Consider the following 26,554-nt stretch of genomic DNA (forward strand, 5'->3'; position numbering starts at 1 on the left):
CTTTTGATCTCCAGTAGCATGCTCGGGGTATTCTTGTGTCTTCAGGAACCTCTTGATGTCATGGTACCAAGGCTGCGTATTTGATCCCTCCTCGATTACATTGTAGTAACCGTGTCTTTCCTTGATTTGGATTTCCAAAGGATCGATGTGGGCGTTGCCCGGGTAGGGTAGCATTGAAGCCAAAGTAGCAAGTGCATCCGCCAATTCATTGTGACACCTCGGGATATACCTGAACTCGATTGATGTAAAGCGCTTGCTGAGGTCCTCCACATGCTGTCGGTAAGGGATAAGTTTGACATCCCGAGTTTCCCATTCGCCTTGGGCTTGCCGGATAATCAGGTCAGAATCTCCCATAATCAGTAAGTCTTTGACATCCTAATCGATTGCCATATGCATGCCCATAATGCAGGCTTCATATTCAGCTGTATTATTCGTGCAAAAGAAACGAAGTCTAGCTGTGGCGGGATAATGCTGACCAGAAGGCGAGATCAAAATTTCCCCAATTCCTACACCCTTGGCGTTCACGGCTCCATCAAAGAACATCTTCCAAACATGAGCTTCCTCCGAGACCACTTCTACGGTGTTTACTTCTTCATCTGGAAAGTAGGTATCCAATGGCTGGTATTCCTCATCGACCGGATTTTCGGCCAAATGATCTGCTAGCGCCTGGGCTTTCATTGCCGTGCGAGTGACATAGACTATGTCGAATTCCGTAAGCAAGATTTTCCATTTAGCCAGTCTCCCGGTAGGCATTGGTTTCTGAAATATATACTTCAAAGGATCCAACCTGCTTATGAGGAACGTAGTGTGGGCTTGGAGATAATGTCTCAGCTTTTGAGCAACCCATGTGAGAGCGCAGCATGTCCTTTCCAGCAGAGTGTATTTGGCCTCGTAGCCGGTGAATTTCTTGCTCAAGTAGTAGATTGCTTGCTCCTTCCTTCCGGTTATGTCGTGTTGCCCGAGGACGCAACCGAAAGAGTTCTCCAAGACTGTCAGATACAAGAAAAGTGGCCTTCCCGGTTCTGGAGGGACCAAGACCGGGGGATTCGAAAGGTATTCTTTGACTTTATCAAAGGCTTCTTGACACTCAGTTGTCCATTTAATCGCCGCATCTTTCCTTAAAAGCTTGAATATGGGCTCACACGTGCTTGTCAACTGGGCAATAAACCGACTGATGTAGTTCAACCTTCCCAACAGACTCATCACGTCTTTCTTTGTTCTCGGGGGAGGCAGATCTCTGATGGATTTTATCTTAGTTGGATCTAGCTCGATACCTCTCCTGCTCACGATGAAGCCCAAAAGTTTGCCCGATGGAACTCCGAAAGCACATTTGGCTGGGTTTAGCTTCAAGTCATACCTCCTCAGTCTCTCGAAGAATTTCCTCAAGTCTTGGATGTGATTATCCTGCGTCCTGGACTTGACTATCACGTCATCCACGTATACCTCTATTTCCTGATGCATCATGTCATGAAAAATGGCAGTCATGGCCCTCATGTAAGTAGCCCCAGCATTCTTCAAACCAAATGGCATGACCCGATAACAGTAGGTGCCCCAAGGCGTGGTGAAGGCAGTTTTCTCGGCGTCCTCTTCATCCATCAATACCTGATGATACCCAGCGTAACAATCCACGAAAGACTGTATCTCGTGTTTGGCGCAATTATCAACGAGGATGTGGATGTTGGGTAGTGGGAAATTGTCTTTAGGACTTGCTCTATTCAGATCTCGGTAGTCTACACATACCCGAGTTTTCCCGTCCTTTTTCGGTACTGGAACCACATTTGCCAACTAGGTGGTATACTGGACTACCCGAATCACTCCCGTTTTCAGTTGTTTGGTGATCTCCTCTTTGATCTTGTCACTGACCTCAGTTTTGAACTTTCGTTGCTTTTGTTGAACTGGAGGACAGTCAGGATGAATCGGCAATTTATGAACCACTAGATCAACCCCTAGACCCGGCATGTCATCATATGACCAAGCAAACACGTCTTTAAATTCAAAGAGAAGTTGAATTATCGCCTCTCGCGTTTTCTTGTCCGTGTGAATGCTTATTTTGGTCTCCCGGATTTCTTCAGGAGTTCCTAAATTAACCGGTTCGGTGTCATTCCGATTTAGCTTAGGTTTATTCTCAAAATATTCCAACTCTCGGTTTATTTCCCTAAAAGCCTCTTCTGCATCATACTCTGATTCTGGGTTCATTAATTCGCAGTTAAATAGCTCATTGTGATCTGGGCGTGAAGTCCGCAAGCATGTCATATTTAAAGCCGCATTATTATAACTGAAAAGAAAGATAAAAGGAAAAATAACAAAAATCAGAACAAAAGAAAGAATGGGAAAGCAATGATGATGATTTTTTATTTTCTTTGGAAAGTTGGAGGACAACAATGTTTACAACTTAGGAATATAAAACAACAATGGAAAGGAAGAAAACGTTCAAGTTATGTCCTGGAGATAACTTGTGACACAGGAAAGGTGGCAGGACAGGTCTACCCGGACTTCCGTCTAGTCGGGAGTGGCGTGGCCTCCCAGTTTTGAAGTTTCGGCGTTCGGCCCCACGTACATCATCTCAGCAGTGCTTGTGCCTTCACCTGGTTGAACCATGTGGATCTCGTAGAGCATCTCTCTCATCGCTCCACATATCTCCTCGATTTCCTCAGCTGTGAAGACCTCATCATCTTCTTCTTCGGCGTACCTTGGCCTGATGAAAGTTGCATATAAATCAGGCAGTGGTCGAGGTAACTTCCAACCCTCATTTTTCCTTTTCTTTGCCCACTCTTCGTCTGCTGGAGTAGGCTTGAAACCTAGTCCAAAAGGTTTCTTGGTGACTGGCAAGGTAATGGTTTCTGTTATTCCCTGAAAGGTTCGTCCAAGACCCTTCCCTGGCCTAAATCCGTGCCGGATCATCTCTTTGGCCACCATAACCGAGGCGTTAGACAAGAAAGGCTGGGGGTAGGGTATTCCCTCTTCGTGCTGCTCTGCCAGTACAATCTCAAAAGCTTGATAGACCGTATGTTCGCTCCCTTCTGTTGGTTCCAGATATGGGATCGATGGGTCCCGATAGATAGCATGCTCATCTTCCCCATGGACCACGATCTCTCGGTCTTCGTACTCGAACTTCACCATCTGGTGAAGAGTGGAAGGCACAGCTCCTGCCGCATGGATCTAAGGTCTGCCAAGGAGAAAATTGTAGGATGTATCCATGTCGAGCACCTGGAAGGTTACTTGAAATTCGACTGGCCCTTTGACCAACAACAGGTCTATTTCTCCCATGGTATCCCTCTTGATGCCGTCGAAAGCCCTTACGCAGACATTGTTGGGTCGGATTCTTCCGGTCCCAATTTCCATTCTTTGTAGCGTGGAGAGCGGGCAAATGTCAACGCCTGAGCCCCCATCCAACATTACCCGCTTGACATAATAGTCTTCGCATTTAACTGTTAGATGCAAAGGCTTTTTGTGTGTCGCTCCTTCCGGGGGTAAATCATTCTTGCTGAAAGAGATTTGGTTGACGTCGAAGAATCTTTCTGTCATCCGCTCTAGTTGTTCAACCGAGGTTTCAACTGGCACATATGCTTTATTCAGGGTCTTCAGTAAGATCTTTTGATGCTCGGCCGACCTCATCAATAATGATAGCATGGACACTTGCTCGGGGTACTTGCGCAGTTGATCTATCACTTCGTAATCCGGCATTTTCATTTGTTGGAAGAACACTTTCGCTTCTTCAACACTTACGGGCTTCTTTGGCGGGAAGCGCCTTTGTGTGACGTTGTTCAGTTCTTGGGTATTTGAATACCTTCCAATGAAAGTATTTTCTGGAAGTTCTCCCATGACCTCTTTACCTTTGTACATTACCAAAGTCTTTTGATAATTCCACGGCACTGTGGACGGGTTGGTCATTGGCTTTTGTGGCACGCGTCCGATAACCACTGGCTCATTCAGCCGAGGTGGTTGAATCGTCCCCCGGACCACATAGGCCCCTTTCGGCACGTACATAGGTTTTGTCTTTTTGATTGCGAAGTTCTGCGTCTTCTCAGCTCGACCTCGTGGTATGTAAAGAACTCCATCCCCTACCGGTACCACTTTCTTATCCACCTTCTTTTCAAGTTCTTTCTTTATAGCCTTGGCCTCCTCCCCCTTTCCTGGTTTCTGGTCTGTTTCGGGCCTCTTCCCTGTGTCGACAATGGCAATTATGGCTTTCAGAGCAGGGTCGAATTCTTTGTCTTCGCAAATTATTCCGATCAGTGGCCCATTATTGTGAGCAGGCAATGGATTGTTAGTCACATTTGGGATCTCTTCGTCCCTTAGCACTATTTTCCCTTGCTCTATCAAATTCTCGACCACTCTTTTCAACGACCAACAATCATTTGTATCATGTCCCTCGGCCCCTGAATGATAGGCGCATCTGACTCCAGCTTTGTAAGAAGGTGACGTCGGGTTTTGCCTTGTTTGAGGGATTGGTTGCAAGAAACCCAATTGGACTAGCTTAGGGAACAAAGTAGAGTATTGCTCACCAATGGGCGTGAAATTCCGCCGTCGGGGTGGCTCCTGAGGGCGAAAGTTATTCTGCGGGGGTTGTGGGTTATAGTGGTTGCGGTAAAGAGGCTGATTTCTGGGAGGTGGAGCTGGGCCTCGGTTGGCTTGTTGTGGTGGATGGGCATAAGGTTGGGCATTCATGACCATATAAGGTTGATGAGCATATGCCAAATTGGAATGGGGGAAATAGTGTTGTGGGGTTCTTTCCGGGAAACGGGGCCTGGGATGACGATACTCCCTTGCTTCCGAGGATGCCATAGTTGTTTCTTCTTTCTTCTTCCCTCTGGTCATTCCTCCGGACCCGCTTTGGACGGCCTGGGAGGTTGCCCTTATGGCTGCTTGACTCAGAATCCTACCTGTTTTCAGACCATTTTCTACCATCTCTCCAATCTTGATCGCTTTCGCGAATGGCTTACCCATGGCTGACATCATGTTTTGGAAATAGTTAGATTCTTGAGCCTGGAGAAAAGTAGTGACCATTTCCACTTCATCCATGGGAGGCTTTACTCTTGACGCCTGTTCACGCCACTTAATAGCATATTCCCTGAAGCTTTCTAAAGGTTTCTTCTTCAAATTCGACAGCGAATTTCGGTCTGGCGCAATGTCGATGTTATACTGGAATTGTTTCACAAAATCTCTGGCGAGATCATCCCATATATTCTATCGGGACATTTCCTGGTCCATATACCATTCCGAGGCTATCCCTACTAGACTTTCCCCAAAATATGCCATTAGCAGTTCTTCTTTTCCGCCGGCTCCCCGCAATTGGTTGCAGTATTTCTTAAGATGTGCAATAGGGTCACCGTGCCCATCGTATTTCTCGAATTTCGGGGTCTTGAAACCCGCTGGCAGGTGCACGTGAGGGAACATGCACAGGTCGGCGTAAGAGACCCTTTTCTGTCCGCTCAATCCTTGCATATTCTTCAAACTTTGTTCAAGGCTTCTCATTCTCTTGGCAATCTCATTTTGTTCTGCAATTCTGGGGTTCTGATCCTGCCCGGGTGCAAGTTCGCACTGAGGCGGTAGAGGATTAGTGCTGGTAGCAAACCTAGTTGGTTCTATTGAGAACGATGGTGCTTGGAATGTAAAAGAGGATGAGTCAAAGCTTGGTTTGTACGTGGTAGGCTGTGCCGTAATCGGGCAAGGCGATGCAGTAAAGATGTTCATGCTTGCATCAGTGGATGACATTCGGGGATGAGGCTTAGAAGGCGATCCAGCAGAGAAGGCTGAGGTGGCTGGGTACCCGAATGGGGTAGCAGGATAATTTATGGGGACATTAGAAGTCCCACTTGACCTGGAGAATAATTCAGGGAATCCGGGGACGACACTTGGCGGCTCTTTCCCATTATTCCAATCGTCCAGCATTTCCAACATGCGGAGCCGTAGGATTCTATTTTCCTCCGCAGTTGCGGATTCAGGTGTGAGGACGGCTGAGATCGAGCTTTCCTCGGAAACAGGGATTGTTTGCAATGGAATTTCTGAAGACATTTCCACACTTCCTTTTGACCTGGTGAAGTAAGTGTGAGTACTGCTTCTTGTCCTAACAACAGGTAGTTGAACACTTCTCCTTGACCTCGTGAAGTATGAGTGCGAGGCCAGACTTTCCCCAAACCAACCGTCTTTCCAAAAAACCCTGGAATACTCATCGACAAACGCACGGTTAATTTGCAGCAAATAACAGATAGTTAATCTCACGTTGGGCATGATGCACCTATACAGTTAAGTGGATTACTATATGTTTGCTACGAGAGCATGCGTCATTCCGGCATTTTTCCTCTTATTAGTTTTTCCCCTTCTTTTTTTTATGTTTTTTTTTGCAGTAAAAGAAATGCGACCGGATCCGATGAGGATTGCCTACGTATCACGATGCCTACGTGAATCAGATCATTACGTAGTTCGAAAAACGCAAATGAGCGTAAAAGAAGCAACCTCTTTATTGTTGAAATGGTCTATTACAAACTACATTTTGCAAAAGAAAAAGCGAACTTTGAAAATAAACCTAGACTCAAAATAGACTAAAAATCACCCTGATGGGAAAAATAAGCAGAAGATGCTAAGATACAGATTTGACCTATGAGTGCATTATGGTTTTGAAAATTGGTGTCCGCGGGGCATCGTTCGGCCTCACCGCAGTCCTAGGCGTGAGATCCCTCTCAAGTTGCTCCAGCTCATGCATAGTCTGCTTGACATAACCCATTACTGCCGAGAGGACGGTAACGCTGGACATGTTCTCACATCGTAGACATCGTCCGGTGATGGCGTGGGCAATGGCCTTGATCCTATCTCTGGTTTGCTTTTTCTCTATGAGTAGGCATTTTATCTGATCGCTACATATCTTGAATACTTGAGCATCCTGTATATGCTGATGCTTCAGTTGCCGTACTTCCAACTTTATCTGGGCTATTGAGTCGTACCAGTATCTGCTCTCAATTTGGAAATCCTTGGCCTGATTAGCTACTTTGATCTCAAGTGTAGCCATCTCTCTCTTCATTTTAGCAACAGTCTTCTCGTGGTCGCCTTCCAATTGATTCAGGTATCGGCGATGCTCATCTGCTCTTGTATCCCACTGTGCCCTGAGCTCTGCTATGACGTTTTCAGATTTCTCCAAACCATCTTGCCATTCCCTGATTTCACTTTTTAGCCTTTTTATCAGCTGCTCGTCTGATCGACGCCTTGGCTGTTTATCCGCATCCACCCTTATCTGTTTGATCTGGGCTCTGAGCATTTCGTTTTCCTGAATTAACCTGTTCTGCTCTCCCAGATTGGTAGCAACTTGTATGTTGTGCTCATATTTCAAGCTTCCCACTTGTTGCTTTAACCTGCTGATTTCGGCGCAATAACCTCTTTCCTTCGCTAACCAATCCCACTGTCTTTGCGATGATTCGGTGAAATTCCGGATGTGGGGTCTCTTAGCTGGCCTTTCATGCTCAAGTTCCCTTCTATACCATGCAAGGTAACCTGGCGCCGTCTCTCCTTTGGCTCGATCCCGCACGCAAGTATCTGATTTCAATATTGACACTCACTCCAGATTTGGCGAATCTTCGCTTCTGGGAATTGTCCGTTAGGACTTATCTCAACTGCTTGAGTGCTAAGATCTTCCTCATGAGGTACTGTCTGGCATCTTCCGAACTGTCTCAAAACTCGGCAGGGTGCGTAAGGTTGAATGCTCTTAAGCCCCATCAGTAAGAAATGAGTTTTAGCTGCAGACATATATAGGATCTCATCAACAGGCAACCATCCCAACGTCCATTGTATTTGGCTGGCAGTAAGAGCTTGAAAGAACGAGGTCCATGCCAGGACTCCTTTGGGCAAACTGATCTCTTTGGTTCTCGTGTAAGATTCTTCTATGCCGGTCTTTTCCGGGGAACCATGGCTCAAAATCTCGGAATGATGGCAGAGGTGCTCGGTAACCCATATCTGTAGGAGCAAGTTACAACCTTCGAAGAAATTTCCCCCAGCTTTACAAGCTGTAAGAGCTCGAAAGATGTCAGATACCACCATAGGCGCGAGAGTACTGTCACTTTGCGTGAGTAAAGTGCTGACGACCCCGGATATCTTCAAATCAATGTTTCCGTCTTTCCTTGGAAATACCAGAAGGCCTAGGAACATCATCATGAACGCTACCCGTCTGTGCTTGTCCCACTTCTGACGAACTCCTTTGCTGCACAGTTTGTTGATTGGATTATTGAATCCCCCCTCATGACCGTACCTATCATATATGAAGCATGGAGTACAAAATCCGGCTGCCAGATCCGGGTTGTGGACTGTTCTAGGTATCTTCAATGAATCTAGGAACCGATGTACCGTGACGACTCTTGGGGCGACCAAGTATTTTTCCCTCAAGGGAAGTTCAGTATTCCCGATGTATCCGGCCATTTCTTCCAAAGTCGGGGTGAGTTCAAAATCAGAGAAATGGAAAACTTTGTGCGCCGGGTCCCAATAGGTAACCAAAGCTCTTATGATATCTCCCCGAGGCTGGATTTCCAACAAACCCATAAGACCTTTCAGATATTTCTTAACCTCATTTTGTCCTTCAACACCTAGATCATTCCACCATAGTCGTAACTTGACAGGGATTTTGGTCATTATTGAAAAATGTTCATTTTGCATCGTGCTCATCCTGCACATTTATTAAGGCGATTTTAACAAAAATGACTTGACTCAAAATATTTTACAGAGGGGATCAAGTTTTGAACATGACCTTTAAACACTTCGGGGACGAAGATTTTAAGGCTGTGTGGGTCAACTGGACAAAAATGCTAAACAAGACCCAAAGGTGGCTGTTTATGCAAAGTCAGCCTTCCGGCGTCCGTTTTCGGAATCATTCGGCTATTTATGACAAAACAGCGTCACCTGACTTATTTATGACTCTTTAAAAATTTGACACATCTCTTTTTTTATTTATTTATTTATTGATTTTGGCTATTTTAGCAAAATGGGGTTGAACCCGACGAGGGTTGCCTACGTATCTCACATCCGGTGAGAATCAAACCGGCGTAGTTCGGGCATACCGTAATTAGAAAAAAAAATCAAATAAACCTAGAAATCAAGAATATGTATTTTTTATTATATTTTTTCTTTTGCAAAGAGATAAAGACTAAAGAAAATATTATTATATTTTTTAGGAAATATTTGGACTATTAGTCTGAATTTATAAAAGGGGTACTACGAAAGAGACAACATTTTTTTTTGAATTATGAATTTCCGTTTTTTTTACTTTTAAATAAATACCTTTTCTTTTTTTTTTGATTTTGGAAAAAAAAAAAAGATTTTTATATATTTTTTTTAATAACTCAAACTAAGAAGACAAATTTTGTTTTTATTCTTTTTTAGAAAAATTCCGGCGAGGTTTTGACACTACTTGGACATTGGTTTTATTTTTCCAAAATAAGTAATTATCTCCCTACGCTGCTATTTTCTTTTTTAGAAACCGGTCAGCATGCGGAACTGAAGCAAATAAATGCGCAAAACAGATAGGAATGCAGCAGGATGGTCTTTTCATTTCAGGTTGCCTGTCCTAGACGGACCCAACCCCTGTGTTGAGCCCCCTAAGTCAAATGCAACATGATGCAAATAAACGTTCCTACTAGGGATCCGGCATGAAGTTTCGTTATACTAGGTTTATAACCTGGGCATTTGTTCTAGACTGTGTACCCGAGCAGACAACTCGAGTCGAGGAGGGGGCTACGTACCGGGGACCCGCGAGATCGTCCGGCTTTGTAACTTGTCTGACCTCTTTCTTATTTCAGGTATCGACACTAACAGAATAGGGAGTCTCGACCAGCGAGCTTCTCCCCGGAGGTAAGAAGAGAAAGGTTTCGGCACAGTTTATATACAGTTCAGATAATACCAAAGCGGTAAAAGACAACATTTAGCACGTTATGCAAAAACATGTAATAAAGATCAGATAATAAAGCCAAATATAACAATTATTCTAAGCTCAAATTCTTGAATCCTGAACCAGTGGTTCTGGGTCAGCACATCCCCAGCGGAGTCGCCAGAGCTGTCACACCTCCTTTTTGCGCGCCCGCCCCGAAGGGTTAAATGCGCGAGGGAAGTTTTTCCAATTTAAGTGACAATATTCGAAATGGGATTATTTATTTAATTCAGAGTCGCCACTTGGGAAAGGTTTGGCTTTTGGTGTCCCAAGTCACCGGTTTATCTTGAATCCCAAATCGAGGAAATTTTCGACTTTTCCAAATGAAGTCTGCGAACAAGAAATTCTAAGTAAGGAATTCTGTTGACCCGAGGGAAGGTGTTAGGCACCCTCGAATCCCGTGGTTCTAGCATGGTCGCTTAAATTGTTATAATGGCTAAATATCTGATTTAAATACATGTTATGACTTACGTGCTTTTATTAAGTTTAAACCGCTTTTATCATTATCACTTATTTTTATAGAATTGCAACGTCGTGAAAATGCATCTCGAACCATGTCACAATCAATGCACCCGTGATCGTCGACACATTTTTGACTCCGTTGAGATTGGGATTGGGTCACATCAATGTGCACCCGAGTTTAAGAATGTAATTTAATTAAGTCGCGCCTAAAGAGTCTAGTGCATTATTATTTTGTAGGAAGCCATGAAATTCACTAAACGGCCTATCCTGAATTCTGAATAATTATTATGATTATATATTGAGGGCCCCGCAATTTTGCATTTTTTATTTGGCGAGGCTCGTCTCTATTTTAGAAAGGATATCCTAAAACGACTACATTTCTAATGTGTTTGTCTCTAAAAATAAAAGAAAAAAGATACGTGCTAATTCAATTATGTGCTTTGGCCAAATCCGGATTCTTATTAATTACCTGCTTAATCATTTACGAAGTGAAGAAGCGTTATACCTCATGGAACGTGCTTTTAATTGAGTAGGAGAATTATACACGAGATTGATGAAACACTACACTTAGCCCCAAATACTCCTCGAGTTAAACTTTGAATTTATTTTAACAAGATTAATAAAAAAAGGTTACTCATTAGATGGTAACTACTAATAACATTCAGAATTTAACCTAAAACTGCCTACCGAAACTGAAGCTCCTAAACTTAAGACTGCGTTGTACTCGGCAAAATTTTTCAAGCAACCATTCACCCTACATACTCAAAACATAACTGGAAGAAGAGTTTGAATTAACAATTCTACCAAATGATAGCACATTCCATAAATCATATGACTACATCACGTGTACTGCCAACAAACCATATCGCATTTTTCGGCCAGAATATTTTCAATTAAGTATAGACTTACTAATGTGTTTTCTATTGGGCTACAAATAAAGGAATTTATACAACTTTAACAATATTCGCAAAAGCTGTAAGTAAGGCAACAGATGATTAAACATTCTTCAGATCTTTCAATTCATGCCTTTCATGGTTACATCAGTATGAAATGTGTACCTGGATGTTGAATACAACAGAAGAAGAGGAAGAAGATAGAGAAAATCAGCAGCAGCAGGAACAAAGTGACAGCAGCAAACAAAGCAACACAACAGAACAGGCTCGAGTGCAAGAATGCAACTATAGCCGATAGAAAGAGTAGCCAAATGACAGCAACACACAGTGGAGTAGAATCAGAACTCCAGGCAGACCAAAACCAGTGGTAAACCAATGAAAACACTCGACTAGTAGACTCAATTGTAACTTCAAAGAATCAGAATTGATTGAACGGGTTGAACAAATGAAACCCAAACAACAATAGGAAGAAACAGTTTCTGATTGTTGACTGTATGCTTTCTATCTCTTAACCTCTCTCTATCTGTGTTTTCCTAAAATTAGTTCTATCCTTTTTCAATCCTCTCTGTATGTGTATCCTTCCTTTATCTCCCTCTCTATCTATTCTAAAAATCCCAGCCCCCAGTCCAGTCTGAGTTCCCTCTGTGTGTTTTTGTTGTCTCTGTATCTCTCAATGTGCCCACCCTTTCTTATCTCTGTCTCCTATCAGATGTCCCCCCTTTAACTGATGGAAGTTCCCCCTTTTATAGCTTAAATTCCACCCTTTTACAGCCTGTTAAACAATCAGCCCACCTCCCATGTGCTATCTATCTTTTTTCAGTTTCCACTTAGCTATTTAAGTATTAACCCCATCACATTTCCTTGGCAGGCTTCACTTTTAGTAAGGTTTATTATTTCTGAAACTAAAGCAAAGTATGGGCAGCAGAATATATCTGACAGCATATGTTGTCAAACTATTTTTAAATCAAAAAGCCCTTTATGCAGGAACCAGGCTGTGCACAAATGCACCTGTGGTGCACAAATGCACATGCTGTGCACAAGTGCACATGCCCTCCAATTTAGAACTTAAACAAAACATTCCTTTTACATTTCTGATTCAAATTAACAACTATAAGTAAACAAACTCAGTTCCTAATTGATTCAAACAAATACTTAGCAGAAGTAAGTCGATTTGTTATTGTTCGGACAACTGAAACTAATTGACGACATATGTTGACTCGACTATACTAGTTATAACACATACAATCGTAACCAAAAATCAGGCATTTAACAGTATCACACAAGGTTTGAATTGTACTGACCAAACAGAATTGTACTCGAGGAATCAGTTAGTCAGTTCAAATTTGAAAATCAGCTAATTGCACAACATATAAATACATACGCATTATCAGAACAAATAGAAGAAGGACTCAAGACAACGAGGTTTAGGCAAAGTGGACAGGACACAGTTGATAAAATTTGAAATAAATTACACAAAATATGAACAGACCTTGAAACCACACACGTACTGAATAACAAGGAGAAAACAAACTTACCTTAAAACTTTGAAAGAAGAAATAGAAAATCAGCTTGTGTTTGAACAGACCTTCTTTAAGGTTGAACGGACTTTAAACGAAGTGTTTCTCGGATGAGAAACACTTCGATTAAGGTCCATTAGACCCTAATCTCTTGGCTTAAACAGGCACAGACTAGGCTTGGGGCTTCTAGGGTTCGTGGATGGTAGATTTGGGATTTGGGCTTCCAAGGTTAGATTCGGACCAAACCAAGCATGGTTTGGTCACGAGGGGGGTCCGGTGATTGTCTGGTATGAATCTAGGGCAGATCGATGTAGATCGAGTTTTGTTCGAATCTTTAACTGAAGATTCGAGGATCTAGAGGATGATTCGAACTAAACAGACTACAGATCCATATTCAGGGTGTCAAGGTGGTTTTAGGGTGTTAAGGTGAAGGTCATCGGCGTTCATGCCGCCGGCTTTCATGGTGAAGGTGTACAGAGGCGGCTCTAGGGTTTTGGGTTGAAGACGATGAAGGCTGGGGTTCGGATAGGGGGGGCAGGGTAATGTTATGAGTTTATATAGTTAGTGGGTAGGTGGATCCTGGCCGTTGGATGAGATGTGATGAAGGGCCAGGATCCTTCGACTAACAGGGAACGGCGTCGTTTCAAGGGTAAAGGGTTGGGGTCGGTCCGGGTGAGACGGGTCGGGTCTGTTAGTGGGTTTGGGGTGAGAGATCTTGGCCGTTGATCAATCTGAGATCAACGGCCTAGATCAAATTGGATCAAAACGACGTCGTTTGGAACGCCTCCTGAGGTTAGCTGATCTGGACCGGGTTTACATGGGGTTTGGGCTGAGTTTGTTTGGGCTTTGAATTAAAATGAAAATCAGCCCAAACTGATTTTCAAACCCAATTTTGCACTCTCTCTTTTATTATTTTTTTTATTTTATAACAAAACCTAAGTAAATCAAATTAAAATTAAATAAACACTTAATACAATTATTTGCACACATATATCAAAATATTTAAAATACGTAAAATCAAACAAAACAAAAATCACGAACAAAGATGCCTATTTATGATTTTCTATTTAACAACCGGATTACGGTTCAAATTACGCATGACACATACATTTTTTGTATTTTGTTTTAATAAAATAAAATGGGCAAAAATCGTAAATAATTAACAAAGTGCCATGTAAAAATCCAAAAATTGTACAGCAGGACCAATTGTTATTATTTTTTATTTCTTTTGGAGCGATTGTCGCGCGAAACAAAAATCACGTGCTCACAATAATCATTCTGTTTCCAAACTGATTTTCCTTCGTTTATTAGACCTGCTGCTACCCGTTAAATAGGGATTGCTTAATTAAAGGGAATCACCTTGGTTAATTGATTCTAACTTGTGATTGTTTCCATGTTTGTGTTAAGACTTTACTTATTACCTTATTCTTCACCTATTTTCAAAACTATAAATACCCACCTTCTTTTATTTCATAGGAACGAACCATCTGAGTTCAGAACACACACTTCACTCAAAACTCTCTCTTTTCTCTACTACTACTTGTATTACTGGTTTGTCTAGTCGGCTAAAAGCCAAGGCTAGGCTATGGAAATTTGTTTTTTCTTTCCTTTCTGCACTTTGTTTCTTACTGGTATGTCCTAGTTAATTTTCAAGCATCAACAACATGTTTTCTGTAATTGTTCCAACTTCTCTCATGTTTGTCTATTTCTGCTTATGTTTCTGCAATCAAGTTACACTACTAGCATGTTGAAATGTGTTCCCTTTCCCTTTTAAATTAATGCTTTCCTATGTGTATGAATCCCAAACCCCATATCTTCTCTTTGTGTTTGTGTTCTCTGGCTGGTTTGTGGGCATGCCAACATCATCTATTGATGTGCATGTCCAAACCTGACCCTTCCTGGGGTCATATGCCTCATGCTATGTATTCCTAAAACTCCTGACCCCTTTGTGCAATTACTGATTCTGTGTAGTTCAAGTTTTACTCCTACTATTTTCAAATCACCCTTATCCCTTACTATTCTCATCCAGTTTTAAATAAATCTCTATTTTTGCACTTCCAATATGCTCTTAGAACTTAGGTTATGCCCCTCTTGTGTGAGCCTTGCCTTGAGACCCTTGAACTCCCTCTGAACTTGGACACATAAGGGTTGGACATTACATACTGCACTCAAATCTATCTGGTTATGCAAACCTGGGTGTAAATACTGCCCGGGGTCCCTTGAGACCCTTAGGGAACTTTGACACACCCAGGTCTGAGAAAGGCTTTGAAACAAGTGGCATTTGAGGTGGTTTATTCCATAACTCAGAGAGGAAGTCAGAATCAGGCATCTTATGGTTGTCACTTCTTATTTTGCACTTTTCTATTGTAATTCAGTACTTGGTTTGTAATAATTTAACAAATATTGGGGTTGGCTAGTAAAAGGGATGGGGTAACTATGCATATTTAGCTATTAGAAGGGTAGACACCATGCCTATAAGATCTGTTCTGTTTTAATTCAAGTTCTGCATGCTCCACTTTCACGCAGATAGAGAACATGCCTATAGTATCTATTTTAATAAATTCTGCATGTTTTAATTCCATACTTAGACACCATGACTATAGGATCTAAATGGCTATAATCCAACGTCATGTCTATAAGATTAAAATTAGTATTTTTCATAGAAATCATGCCCATAGGAATTTCAAGTAAGTCCTGCTTGCTTTATTTCACGTTCAACTAGATATCATGTCTATTGGAATTATAGATCAGCAATAATAGAGATTATGCCTATAGGATCTGAAACCAGTCTAGTTCGAAAATCAGTTTGACTCGTACTGTTCTGAGTCAGTTTTAAAGAACCTACTCCTTTTATTAATACGGTTTAGATAGCATGTCTATCGGATCCAAATTGCTCATTTAAAACTGTCATTGCTTTGCTCCATTCGAAATCAGTAATAGATATCATGTTTATAGGATGTCACCAGTACACACTTAGGCAAGCCTTATGTAATAACAACAAAACTGAATCCGCCTTTGTTTAATTAGCAACTGCTACAACCAGCAGACAGGCCTGATTCGGACTTCTAATCTGAGTTATGTAATAAATTGGCCTGCTTCAACAATTAAAACTCCCCTGCCTTAGTACTTTAAATTCTGACCCTAAATGTGTTAAGTCATGCTATTTATATGCTTTACTTGATGAAGTATATATGAGCCTCTTAGTTGTTTGTATGTTTCTCCTAATATGCAGTCCTATGTATTTTGAATGTCGCCTTAGTCTTTTACTTTAAAAACACAAGAGTCAGCCTAAAATGCTCCCTCTTATAGGAATAGTAGTCCTAAATTCCTCCGGGATTGATAGGAATGGGACGGGTAATCGCATGTAATAGAGGTCGAGACCAACCCGCGCATTAATACCTTAACGGGGTGAAAGGGTAGATATGGATATGATGACCGGTGCGCTAATACCATGTGTATCCCCTCTTCTGAGGAGTATCATGCCGGGTATCACATTGATGTGATTCATATTATAAATAAACCTAGGACCCCCTCATTTCCTTTTATATATTCTTTACTATAACTCATTTTTAAAATTCGCCCTTTTAATTGTTTTCAAACTCTTATGTGTTCAAACTCAAATCCCCTACTACTTGAGCTTATACTTGTCTATCTGCTAATTGTACAAAATTCACAAAACTGTCTGGCCGGGAACCACACTAGTGGATCCTGAGGGGGTGCCTAATACCTTCCCCTTGGGATAATTTCAAGCCATTACCCTATCTCTGGTTATCAAACAAACTTAGAAATGAACCCTATAGGTGTCCTAATGCACCTTAAATAATTATGTAGCGACTCTTCAAATGCAAAACCCAGTTCCCAAAAAGGAATGAGTTATCTTATTCCCAAAATGTCATAAACTCGATTTTCCGATGCGAAGAGGAATAAAGGGGGCCCGACAGCATGGAGACTCTGCTGGGGATATTAGGCTTTTACCACTTCAGATTGTTCTTGTGAATTTGTACCCTCCCTTATGTGCAATTACTTGTTTAAATTTCTTTAAGCATTTAATTTTAAATTATGAAACTATTGTATTTATCGCTTTCTTAACGTGAAAATACGTGCCAACATGTTTAATTATTGCATAATCATGCTCAACATCATACTCCACTCGTGCCAAATAAATGTCATAACAACGTTTATAATGAGTGGTTGTGCTCTTCCTATATCATTACCCCCCCAAATTAGGAAAGACATATATGCGATAAAACCAGTTGATTAGAAGTGCAGTCGATGGTTCCGCGCCTTTCCCCTTGAGTTGTCCGCTCAAGGGTACCAGTCTAAAACCCCCATAGAAACCTTACTCTATTCAAATTGTGCATGCATCATGGTCAAACCTAGCCGGGTCAGTTATGTTGTCCACATAATGATCCTTTAAGATAGCCTTATCCAAAGTCTACTAGGTTTCTTAAACCCAAACGAACATCACCACGTTCTGTGCACTTATTTGGAGAACTAAATGCTTCATGCTAATTATTGGTATTAAATAGTCGAGTCTGGTGGGGGTAAGGGTCTAACCTTATTTGTTTTGTAGAAATATGAGGCACGAAGCCCCTAGATTCGGCATGGTCACCAACATCCGCCCAAGACTGCAAAGCTGGTGGAAAGATCTTCACTCTAGTGATCAAACTCTCGTCAGAAAGTATCTGGGAAACCTACCTTCCCTTTTGGAGATCCAACCTAACAACAAGATCATAGAAGCTGCCACACTGTTTTGGGATTGTGAAGGGTTGTATTCTGCTTTGGGAACATTAAAATGACACCCTTGCTAGAGGAGATAGGAGTATTGGCCGGTCTGGTGTGGGAAAATCCGGGTCTGCTGATGCCTGAGAACCGCAAAGGCAAGGGTTTCCTAAAAATGATGGGTTTAAAGAAGAATCCAAAATTGACATGTCTGAAGGAATCCTACATTTCTTTTGACTATTTGTATGAAAGGTGCGGTCACAGCAAATCCTACCGTACCTACCCTGACGAGTTTGCCATCACATCTTTAGGGCACATCCATCGAAGGGTCTTCGTCTTCATGTTTCGTTTTTTGGGGCTGATCGTGTTTCCAATTAAGAAAGCAAGAATCCACACCAGGCTGGCTATGGTAACGAAGACCCTAATGGAAGGGATTGGTGGGCAACCATTCAGCATAGTGCCCATGATCATTGCAGACATATACCGAGCCTTGGAGAAATGTCAACGAGGAGCAAAGCACTTCGAAGATTGCAATTTATTACTTCAACTCTGGCCCATAGAACACCTCCAAAAGGGCAAATACCGACAAGAGATTTAGCGAAGGGATTGGGATGATCACATCACTTTCCATCATCCAAAGCGAATGAATTACATCCCCAATATGTTCGCTCAGCCAGAGGATTGCAAAGCATGGGTTGAGCTATTTGATAATCAGACTGAAGAACAGATGTTCGAGTGGTTTCCGACCGAGGAGTTCATCGCCCGATCCAGAGATGTACCTTTCCTGATATTGATTGGTCTGAGAGGAACCTATCCTTACGTCCCTCTCCGAGTTATGAGACAAGCTGGTAGGAAACAGGTTATACCTAGGGTCGACAAGATGAGTCATTTCCGGGTTGACTTCCAGAATGATGATAGTCCTTACAAGTGCTAAGCCCAGCATATGTGGCACTGCAATATCATACTGGGGAGAGATATCATCGAGCCAGATAGGTATCATACTGGTTGTGCTCCTTTCTACTTAGGTTGGTTGGAAGACAATCATGATGGTCTGGGCCAGCCAAAGTTTGTTCGAGGTCTCAAGATTATAGATGAAAGGGCCGAGGCACAGGTCAAATACAACCAACTATGCAAAAGAATCCGGGAGTACGAAAGCGAACACCACAAGATACAAGAGTCCAATCAGAAGCTGATTGAGGAATGGAAGGACATGGCTGTCAGTGCCAACAAGTGACTAGGATACTTGGAGCGAGGCATAGTGGAATTGGAGAGAAAGTTTCTCAAAAGGGTCGAAGATTGTCAAAATGCTGAAGGGACAGAAGGTGGACACCTAGCCAGAGCATACCTGTTGCTGGGACTTCGCGAGTTGGGGAAACTGTTCGACGGATCCAAGGATGCCGAATCTGGGAAAGGTCCTTCCGGGACCAAATAGATAGAAGTTTATCGTTTGCTTTCTAAAATGTAATAAGGCCAAGGGACATTAGTGACTTTTTATTTCCTGTTTATTTAGTGTCAATTTGGGATTCGTCTACTTTTTATCAATAAAATAAGGCATTTAACTTCCTAAGTTCTCCAAATCAATTTGTCGCTAGGCCTACCTCGGGCATAAAGAGGCCCCCAAATTAGGACATGATCTAAATTCCTGCACTATGTGTTTAAATAATGCAATACTTTTTATGATCCTCACTAACTTGGTTACCTTTTTGTTTTATTCTTTGTTTTGTTTTTATTATTCCCCTACCCAAAAGTTAGTTCATGCACTCTGGCAACATCATCCTATTCCACGAGATCCAGGGGCCCTCCACCCACTCCTCCTCTTAGTCCTGTCAAAAACAAGAACAAAGGCAAAATAGAAGATTTGAACAACGTCAGAAAGGAGAATTCAACCGAACGGGTAGAGGCCACCAATGGCCATGGTACTCAAGTTCCTAAGGAGAATGTATCCCAACTTGAACAGAAATTGCTGAAATTTCAAGAAGAGCTCGATCAGGTCTGGAATTTGGCAAGCCTGTCATTTTCCCTCAGCACCGCAGATATCACCTTTTCCAATACTCAAAACCCTACACTGCCTCTAAACATCCCAAAGCAACAGAATCATCCCAGTATTCCACCAAAGACCCAATGCAACACCTGCCATACCCCAAACAATGCTCCGCTACTCATCCCGGAATCCCAAATCTCCACAAACGACCACTTTCACACCCACCATAACACCCTTATATACGTGGAGACCATGCCACACTCCACCCAACCTATCTTAAGCACACCTGAGTCTGATGAAAAGGATCTGCTTATCAGAAACCTAGCTGAGGAACTTAAGAAATTGACTAGCCGGATTCAGGGCGTTGAGGGAAGCAAAGGAATCGAGGGGCTGAACTATGAAGATCTTTGTATACAGCCCGATGTCGAACTGCCCGAGGGGTACAAACCTCCGAAGTTCGAAATGTCTAATGGTACAGGGGATCCAAGGGTCCATTTGAGAACGTACTGTGCCAAGCTTGTTGGAGTAGGGAAGGATGAGAGAATCCACATGAAGCTTTTCATGAGGAGTCTGAAAGGAGATGCTTTGTCTTGGTATATCAGCCAAGATCCAAAGAAGTGGTCAAGCTGGGTAAGCATGGCGTCCGACTTTATGGACATGTTCATGTTTAACATAGAGAATGCGCCATATGTGTTCTATATTCAAAATCTAAAGAAGAAGCCTACATAAATGTTTTGCAAGTATACTACTCGGTGGAGGTCCAAAGCTGCTAAGGTCAGACCTGCCTTAAAGGAAGAATAGATGAACAAATTCTTTGTCTAGGCTCAGGATCCACAGTATTATGAACGACTAATGATGATCTAGAGCCATAAATTCTCCGACATTATTAAAGTGGGTAAAAGGATTGAAGAAGTTATCAAAAGCGGAATGGTTACAAACTTCGACGCCTTACAAGCTATAAATAAGGCCTTGTAGTCTGGTGGTGTGTCCAAGAAAAGGGACGTAGGGGCCGTAATAGTTGCATAGAGGACCAAATCTCCCCTCAAATACCAAACTTACCCAACACCTCCAGTCATATATCAGCCAACCCCAAATTACCAAGCACCTTCACCCTCATACCAAGCTCCACCACCCACTTATCAATCACCTCCACCTCCTACATATCAACCTACTTCACCTAGATATTCCCAACCCGCCCATGTCTACCAAACCTATAATCTCAACCATCCCACTATCATTCACCCCATGCATGCCAAAACTTCCCTAGACCCTGACCTAATTTTGATCGCAGACCTCCAAAGTAATATACAACCATTGCTGAACCCATTGACCAATTGTACGAGAGACTCAAAGCTGCTGGTTATGTCACCCCTATCCCTGCTGCAACCCCTGAGAACCCTTCTTAGTGGGTTAACCCAAACAAATCCTATGCATACCACTCCGGCATGAAAAAGCACACTATTGACGAATGTCGTTCCTTGAAAGATAAGATCCAGACTTTATTTGATAACAAGATTATTGTGGCAAAGGAACCCGCTCCAAATGTCCGCAACAACCCTCTGCCAGACCATAAGGGTGGAGGTATCCACATGATTGAAATAGAAGATGATTGAGATCCCGAGGAATCAATCGAGTTGATCGCAGAAGGTGATGACCAGAATAAGCCAATAGTTACTCTTAATCCAATCATAGTCCAGATTCAACCATCTAGAGGCGCTAAGGTAAATATGTCAGTGCCACTTGAATTTGAAGTGACATCATCTGCAAAGACACCAGCAACAATTGAGGTCAAATTCGTGTCTCCGGCAAATGCACCCACACCGTTTGAAGTTGCAGTTTTACCACCCAAGGCACATGCTCCGTTCAAAGTAAGGATAGCCACGCCGATCCTAGTGGCGATGTCGGCCATGACACCATTCCATACAAAGGTTATACCCTAGGACTATACAGCCGAGGCAAGGAGGAAAGACAAGGTTAGGTTCGAAGAGACTGTTGTAGCACAGGGTATGACAAGAACTGGTAGAGTCTACACCCCAGAACATCTAGCTAAGTCAAGAAATCATGCCTCCAATCGGCCACCCATTATTGAGACAGGTCCAACGATTTTTGGAGAAAGATACAGGCCAAGGAGTACTCGGTCATCGACAAGTTGAATAAAACACCGGTGCAAATCTCCATTCTTGCTGTGCTACAAAATTCTGAGGCACACAAGAATGCTCTGCTAAAGGTACTAAGTGAAGCATATGTGCCAAGTAACATCAATGGCGGGGAAATGGATAACATGGTAGGACAAGTGTTGAAGAGCCATAAGATCACCTTTCATGAGGACTAGCTGCCACCTGAAGGTTTGGGGCACAACAAGGCACTGAACATCACCGTGCAATGCGAGGACTATTTTATCACTAGAATCCTAATCGATGGAGGTTCCAGTCTCAACATTTTTCCACTGGTAACACTCAAGAAATTAGGTAAAGGACTGCACGAGATAAAAGATGGAGCAATCAATGTGAAAGTTTTTGATGGTTCTCAAAGGTCCACCATTGGTGAGATTAGCCTATGCCTGCAGATGGGACCAACATGGTTCGATATCGATTTCCAAGTGATAGACTTGCCAGCATCTTACAACGTGCTGTTGGGAAGACCATGGATTCATACTGCTGGGGCCGTAGTATCAACACTGCATCAGGTGGTAAAATCCGAATGGAATCACCAAGAGGTGATCATTCACGGTGACAGTAGCAACCCTATATACAATCGTCAGACCATTCTGGCAATCGAAGGAAGAAGGAAGCTGGGTGGAGAGACTCACCATCATATTGATCGAGTAAATGCTAATGACAAGGAAAAATAGTGGGATAACAAAATCGAGAGTATATTGAATTGGAGTGGGTATGAACCTGGCAAGGGGCTCGGCAAGAACCTCCAAGGAATTGCTAAGCCCATAAAACTCAAGAAGCATGACACTACTTTCGGTCTAGGATATGACTACACCTGGGAAGAATTCAACAACTGATCGCCACCATGGCGCGGTCCTTAGTATCCACTGGAGCAGCCAATACCGCATTTGGAGCAGATCTTCCAACAGACTGACATTGTTTATAGGTCAGACGAAGAAGAAGAACTAGCATTGGTGAAGAACTTGTTTTAGAAGATAATGACATGGACTGTTGTGTTGTTCTCGAGAGAAGGGGGAGGAAGGCCCTTCCATATAGACTGTGAGCAGAGGGGCACGCCTCAATAATTGGAGCATCAGGACAACCAGAGCCCGATGAGCCTCGGGGTAGCAACGCTAAAACAAGCATTATTCACTGTTTTAGTTACTAAATGATTTTCTTTCCGCATTTTCAATTCACGCAATAAGATCTTCGATATTCAAAACAGTTATGCAATTTATCAAAGAATTTTGGCTTTCCTTATGAATCAACACTCATTATTATTTTTCTCTCATTACTTTACTTATACAACATTACTGTTACTTATCTTGATGAACCAATGACTGTGATATGCAATGAGATAATGCAACAAAGGACATTGATTTAGAGGAAGATGATATACCAGATGAGATTGTCAAAGAAGTTGAGAACAAACCTAAGTCCAACCTGGACGAGACCGAAATTGTCAACCTGGAAGATACAGAAAACTTCAAGGAAACACGAATCAACATTCACCTATCGCCATCAAAGAATAAAGAGTATATAGAATTCCTAAAAGAGTATGAGGACATATTCGCATGGTCGTATGATGATATGACTGGTCTGAGTACGTCTATTATGGCTCATATACTGCCAACCGATCTAATGTCTTCACCGCTAAAGCAAAAGCTCAGAACGTTTAAGCTCGATATGAGTTTGAAAATCAAAAAAGAAGTCAACAAACAGATCAAAGCTAAGGTTCTTAGGGTAGTAGAATACCTGACATGGTTAGCCAATATTGTGCCAGTACCAAAGAAGGATGGGAAGGCCAAAGTCTGTGTCGACTACCGGGATCTCAACCGGGCCAGTCCGAAAGACGACTTCCCTTTGCCAAATATACACATCCTGATTGACAATTGCGCCAAGCATGAGATACATTCATTTGTAGATTGCTTCGTTATCATTAGATCTGGATGGATAGAGAATCATAGACATTAGCATGAGAAGTTATCATTTGCTCTTCTGGGGTATCGTACCATAGTCCGCACATCAACCGGGGCAACCCCCTATATGATAGTTTATGGTACAGAGGCTGCCATTCCCACTGAGGTAGAAATTCCTTCCCTAAGGATCATACAAGAAGCTGAGCTCGACGATACAGAATGGGTGAAAAGTTGTTATGAGCAACTAGCCCTTATCGACGGAAAGAGAATGAATGCAGTCTGCCATGGTCAACTCTATCAGAACAGAATGTCCAGAGCCTTCAACAAAAGAGTCAACCCGAGATAGTTCACACCGGGTAGCTGGTGTTAAAGAAAAGTTTTCCGCATCAAGACGAAGCCGAAGGGAAGTTCTCTCCCAATTGGCAGGGTTCATACATCGTCTATCGGGTTCTAACAGGAGGAGCCCTCATACTTGCAGAAATAGACGGAGAAGTCTGCCCAAAGCCAATCAATTCAGATGCAGTCAAGCGCTACTATGTGTAATCTTCATGCTTTCTTTATATGATGTAAATTGAACTACGCCTGACCTGATTCCCGTTTAAAAGGGGATATGCAGGCAGCCTTATTAGTTCGGTCACAATTCAATAAAATTTCATTTCCCCCCGCAATTGGAAACTAGGGCAGAATTTTGAGGAGGACCCTCAAAATTCCAAAGTAATTTCAGCCAATCGCTGCACGGACAGCAGTTAGAAGCGTCAACCCATCAAACTGGGGTAGAATTTTGAGGGGGACCCTCAAAATTCCGTAGCATGTAGAACTTGAATTAAAACCTGACCCTTCCTGGGGTCATATGCCTCATGCTATGTATTCCTAAACCCCTGACCCCTTTGTACAATTACTGATTTTGTGTAGTTCAAGTTTTACTACTACTGTTTTCAAATCACCCTTATCCCTTACTATTCTCACCCAGTTTTTAAATAAATCTCTATTTCTGCACTTCCACTATACTCTTAGAACCTAGGTTCTGCCCCTCTTGTGTGAGCCTTGCCTTGGGACCCTTGAGTTCCCTCTGAACTTAGACACATAAGGGCTGGCCCTTCCACACTGCACTTATCTCTATCTGGTTATGCAAAGCTGGGTGTAAGCACTGCCCGGGGTCCCTTGAGATCCTTAAGGAACTTTGACACACCCTGGTCTGAGAAAGGCTTTGAAACAAGTGGCATTTGAGGTGGTTTATTTCATATCAGAATCAGGCTTCCTATGGTTGTAACTTTTTATTTTGCACTTTTTTGTTGTAATTCAGTACTTGGTCTGTAATAATTTAGCAAATATTGGGGTTGGCTAGTGAAAGGGATGGGGTAACTATGCATATTTAGCTATTAGAAGGGTAGACATCATGCCTATAGGATCTGTTCTATTTTAATTCAAGTTCTACATGCTTCACTTCTTCTGTTTTGTTTAATTAGCAACTGCTACAACCTGTAGGCAAGCCTGATTCGGACTTCTTATCTGAGTTAAGTAATAAATTGGTCTGCTTCAGCAATTAAACTCCCCTGCCTTAGTACTTTAAATTCTGACCCTAAATATGTTAAGTCATGCTATTTATATGATTTACTTGAGAAGGTATATATGAGCCTTTTAGTTGTTTGTATGTTTCCCCTAATATGCAGTCCTATGTATTTTGAATGTCGCCTTAGTCTTTTACCTTTAAAAACTCAAGAGTCAACCTAAAATCCTCCCTCTTATGTAAAGATAAAAGTAATTAAGTGGCTCGATACAGGTATCATCTTTCCTTTCTCTGACAACAACTGGGTAATCCTAATGCAATGTGTGCCCAAAAAGGGGGGATGACTGTGGTAGAGAATGCAAAAAATGAGTTAATTCCTACTCGCACCATGACTAGGTGGAGAGTTTGCATTGATTATAGAAGGCTCAACAAAGCAACCCGCAAAGACCATTTCCCGCTTCCATTCATTGACCTAATGTTGGAAAGATTGGCAGGGCATGAATATTATTGCTTCCTTAATGGTTATTCGGGGTACAATAAGATTGTCATATGACCAAAGGATCAGAAGAAGACCACTTTTACTTGTCCATATGGCACTTTCGCCTTCAAGGGCATGGCATTTGGTCTTTGTAATGCACCAACCACTTTCCAGAGATGCATGATGACTATTTTTACCGATATGGTGGAAACATTTATGGAAGTCTTTATGAATGATTTTTCTATCTCTGGGTCTTCTTATGATGATTGTTTGAAGAATTTGAGCAAGGTGTTGGCCCGTTGTGAAGAAACAAATCTGGTATTGAATTGGAAAAATGCCACTTTATGGTGTAGGAAGGCATCGTGTTGGGTCACGGGGTGACTAGGAGCAGCATTGAAGTATATAAGGTGAAGGTGGAGGCGATTGAAAATTACCTCCACCTAATTCAGTGAAGGGTGTCCGGAGTTTCTTGGGACACATGAGATTCTATCAGCGCTTTATTAAGGATTTTTCTAAAATTGCTACTCGTTTGTCCAGGTTGCTTGAAAAGGATGTAACTTTCAATTTTGATGACACATGCCTGAAGGCATTTGAAGAGATAAAAAAGAAGATGGTGGCTACTCCCATTATTGCAGCACCAGATTGGTCCTTACCATTTGAACTTATGTGTGATGCAAGTGACCATGCTATTGGGGTAGTGCTAGGCCAGAGGAAAGACACGGTGTTTTATTCCATCTACTATGCGAGTAAGACTCTTGATGATGCATAACTGAATTACACCACCACTAAAAAGGAGTTGTTAGCTGTTGTGTGGGCCTTTGAAAAATTTTGGGCATACTTGGTGGGAACAAAGGTGATAGTCCATACCGATCATGCAACAATCATGTATCTATTCACAAAAAAGAATCTAAGGCTAGATTGATGTGCTGGGTTTTGTTGTTGTAGGAATTTGATGTATAAATATGAGATCGAAATGGCATTGAAAACCAAGTATCTAACCATCTATCAAGGTTGG

At 42.2% G+C, this 26,554-nt stretch overlaps 1 protein-coding gene across 1 annotated transcript in view; it reads left to right on the top strand.

Moving 5' to 3' along the window:
* LOC107776654 (uncharacterized) overlaps positions 1–26,308 on the top strand; it is a 48,201-nt gene extending 21,893 nt beyond the window's left edge. Inside the window, exon 2 of the mRNA XM_075254340.1 lies at positions 26,077–26,308. Within this exon, the coding sequence (XP_075110441.1) occupies positions 26,077–26,308 (232 nt within the window). The remainder of the gene's footprint in view (positions 1–26,076) is intronic.
* Positions 26,309–26,554: the final 246 nt, after the last annotated feature.

This window comes from Nicotiana tabacum, chromosome 5 (assembly GCF_000715075.1).
Source record: "Nicotiana tabacum cultivar K326 chromosome 5, ASM71507v2, whole genome shotgun sequence".
Classification (NCBI taxonomy): domain Eukaryota; kingdom Viridiplantae; phylum Streptophyta; class Magnoliopsida; order Solanales; family Solanaceae; genus Nicotiana; species Nicotiana tabacum.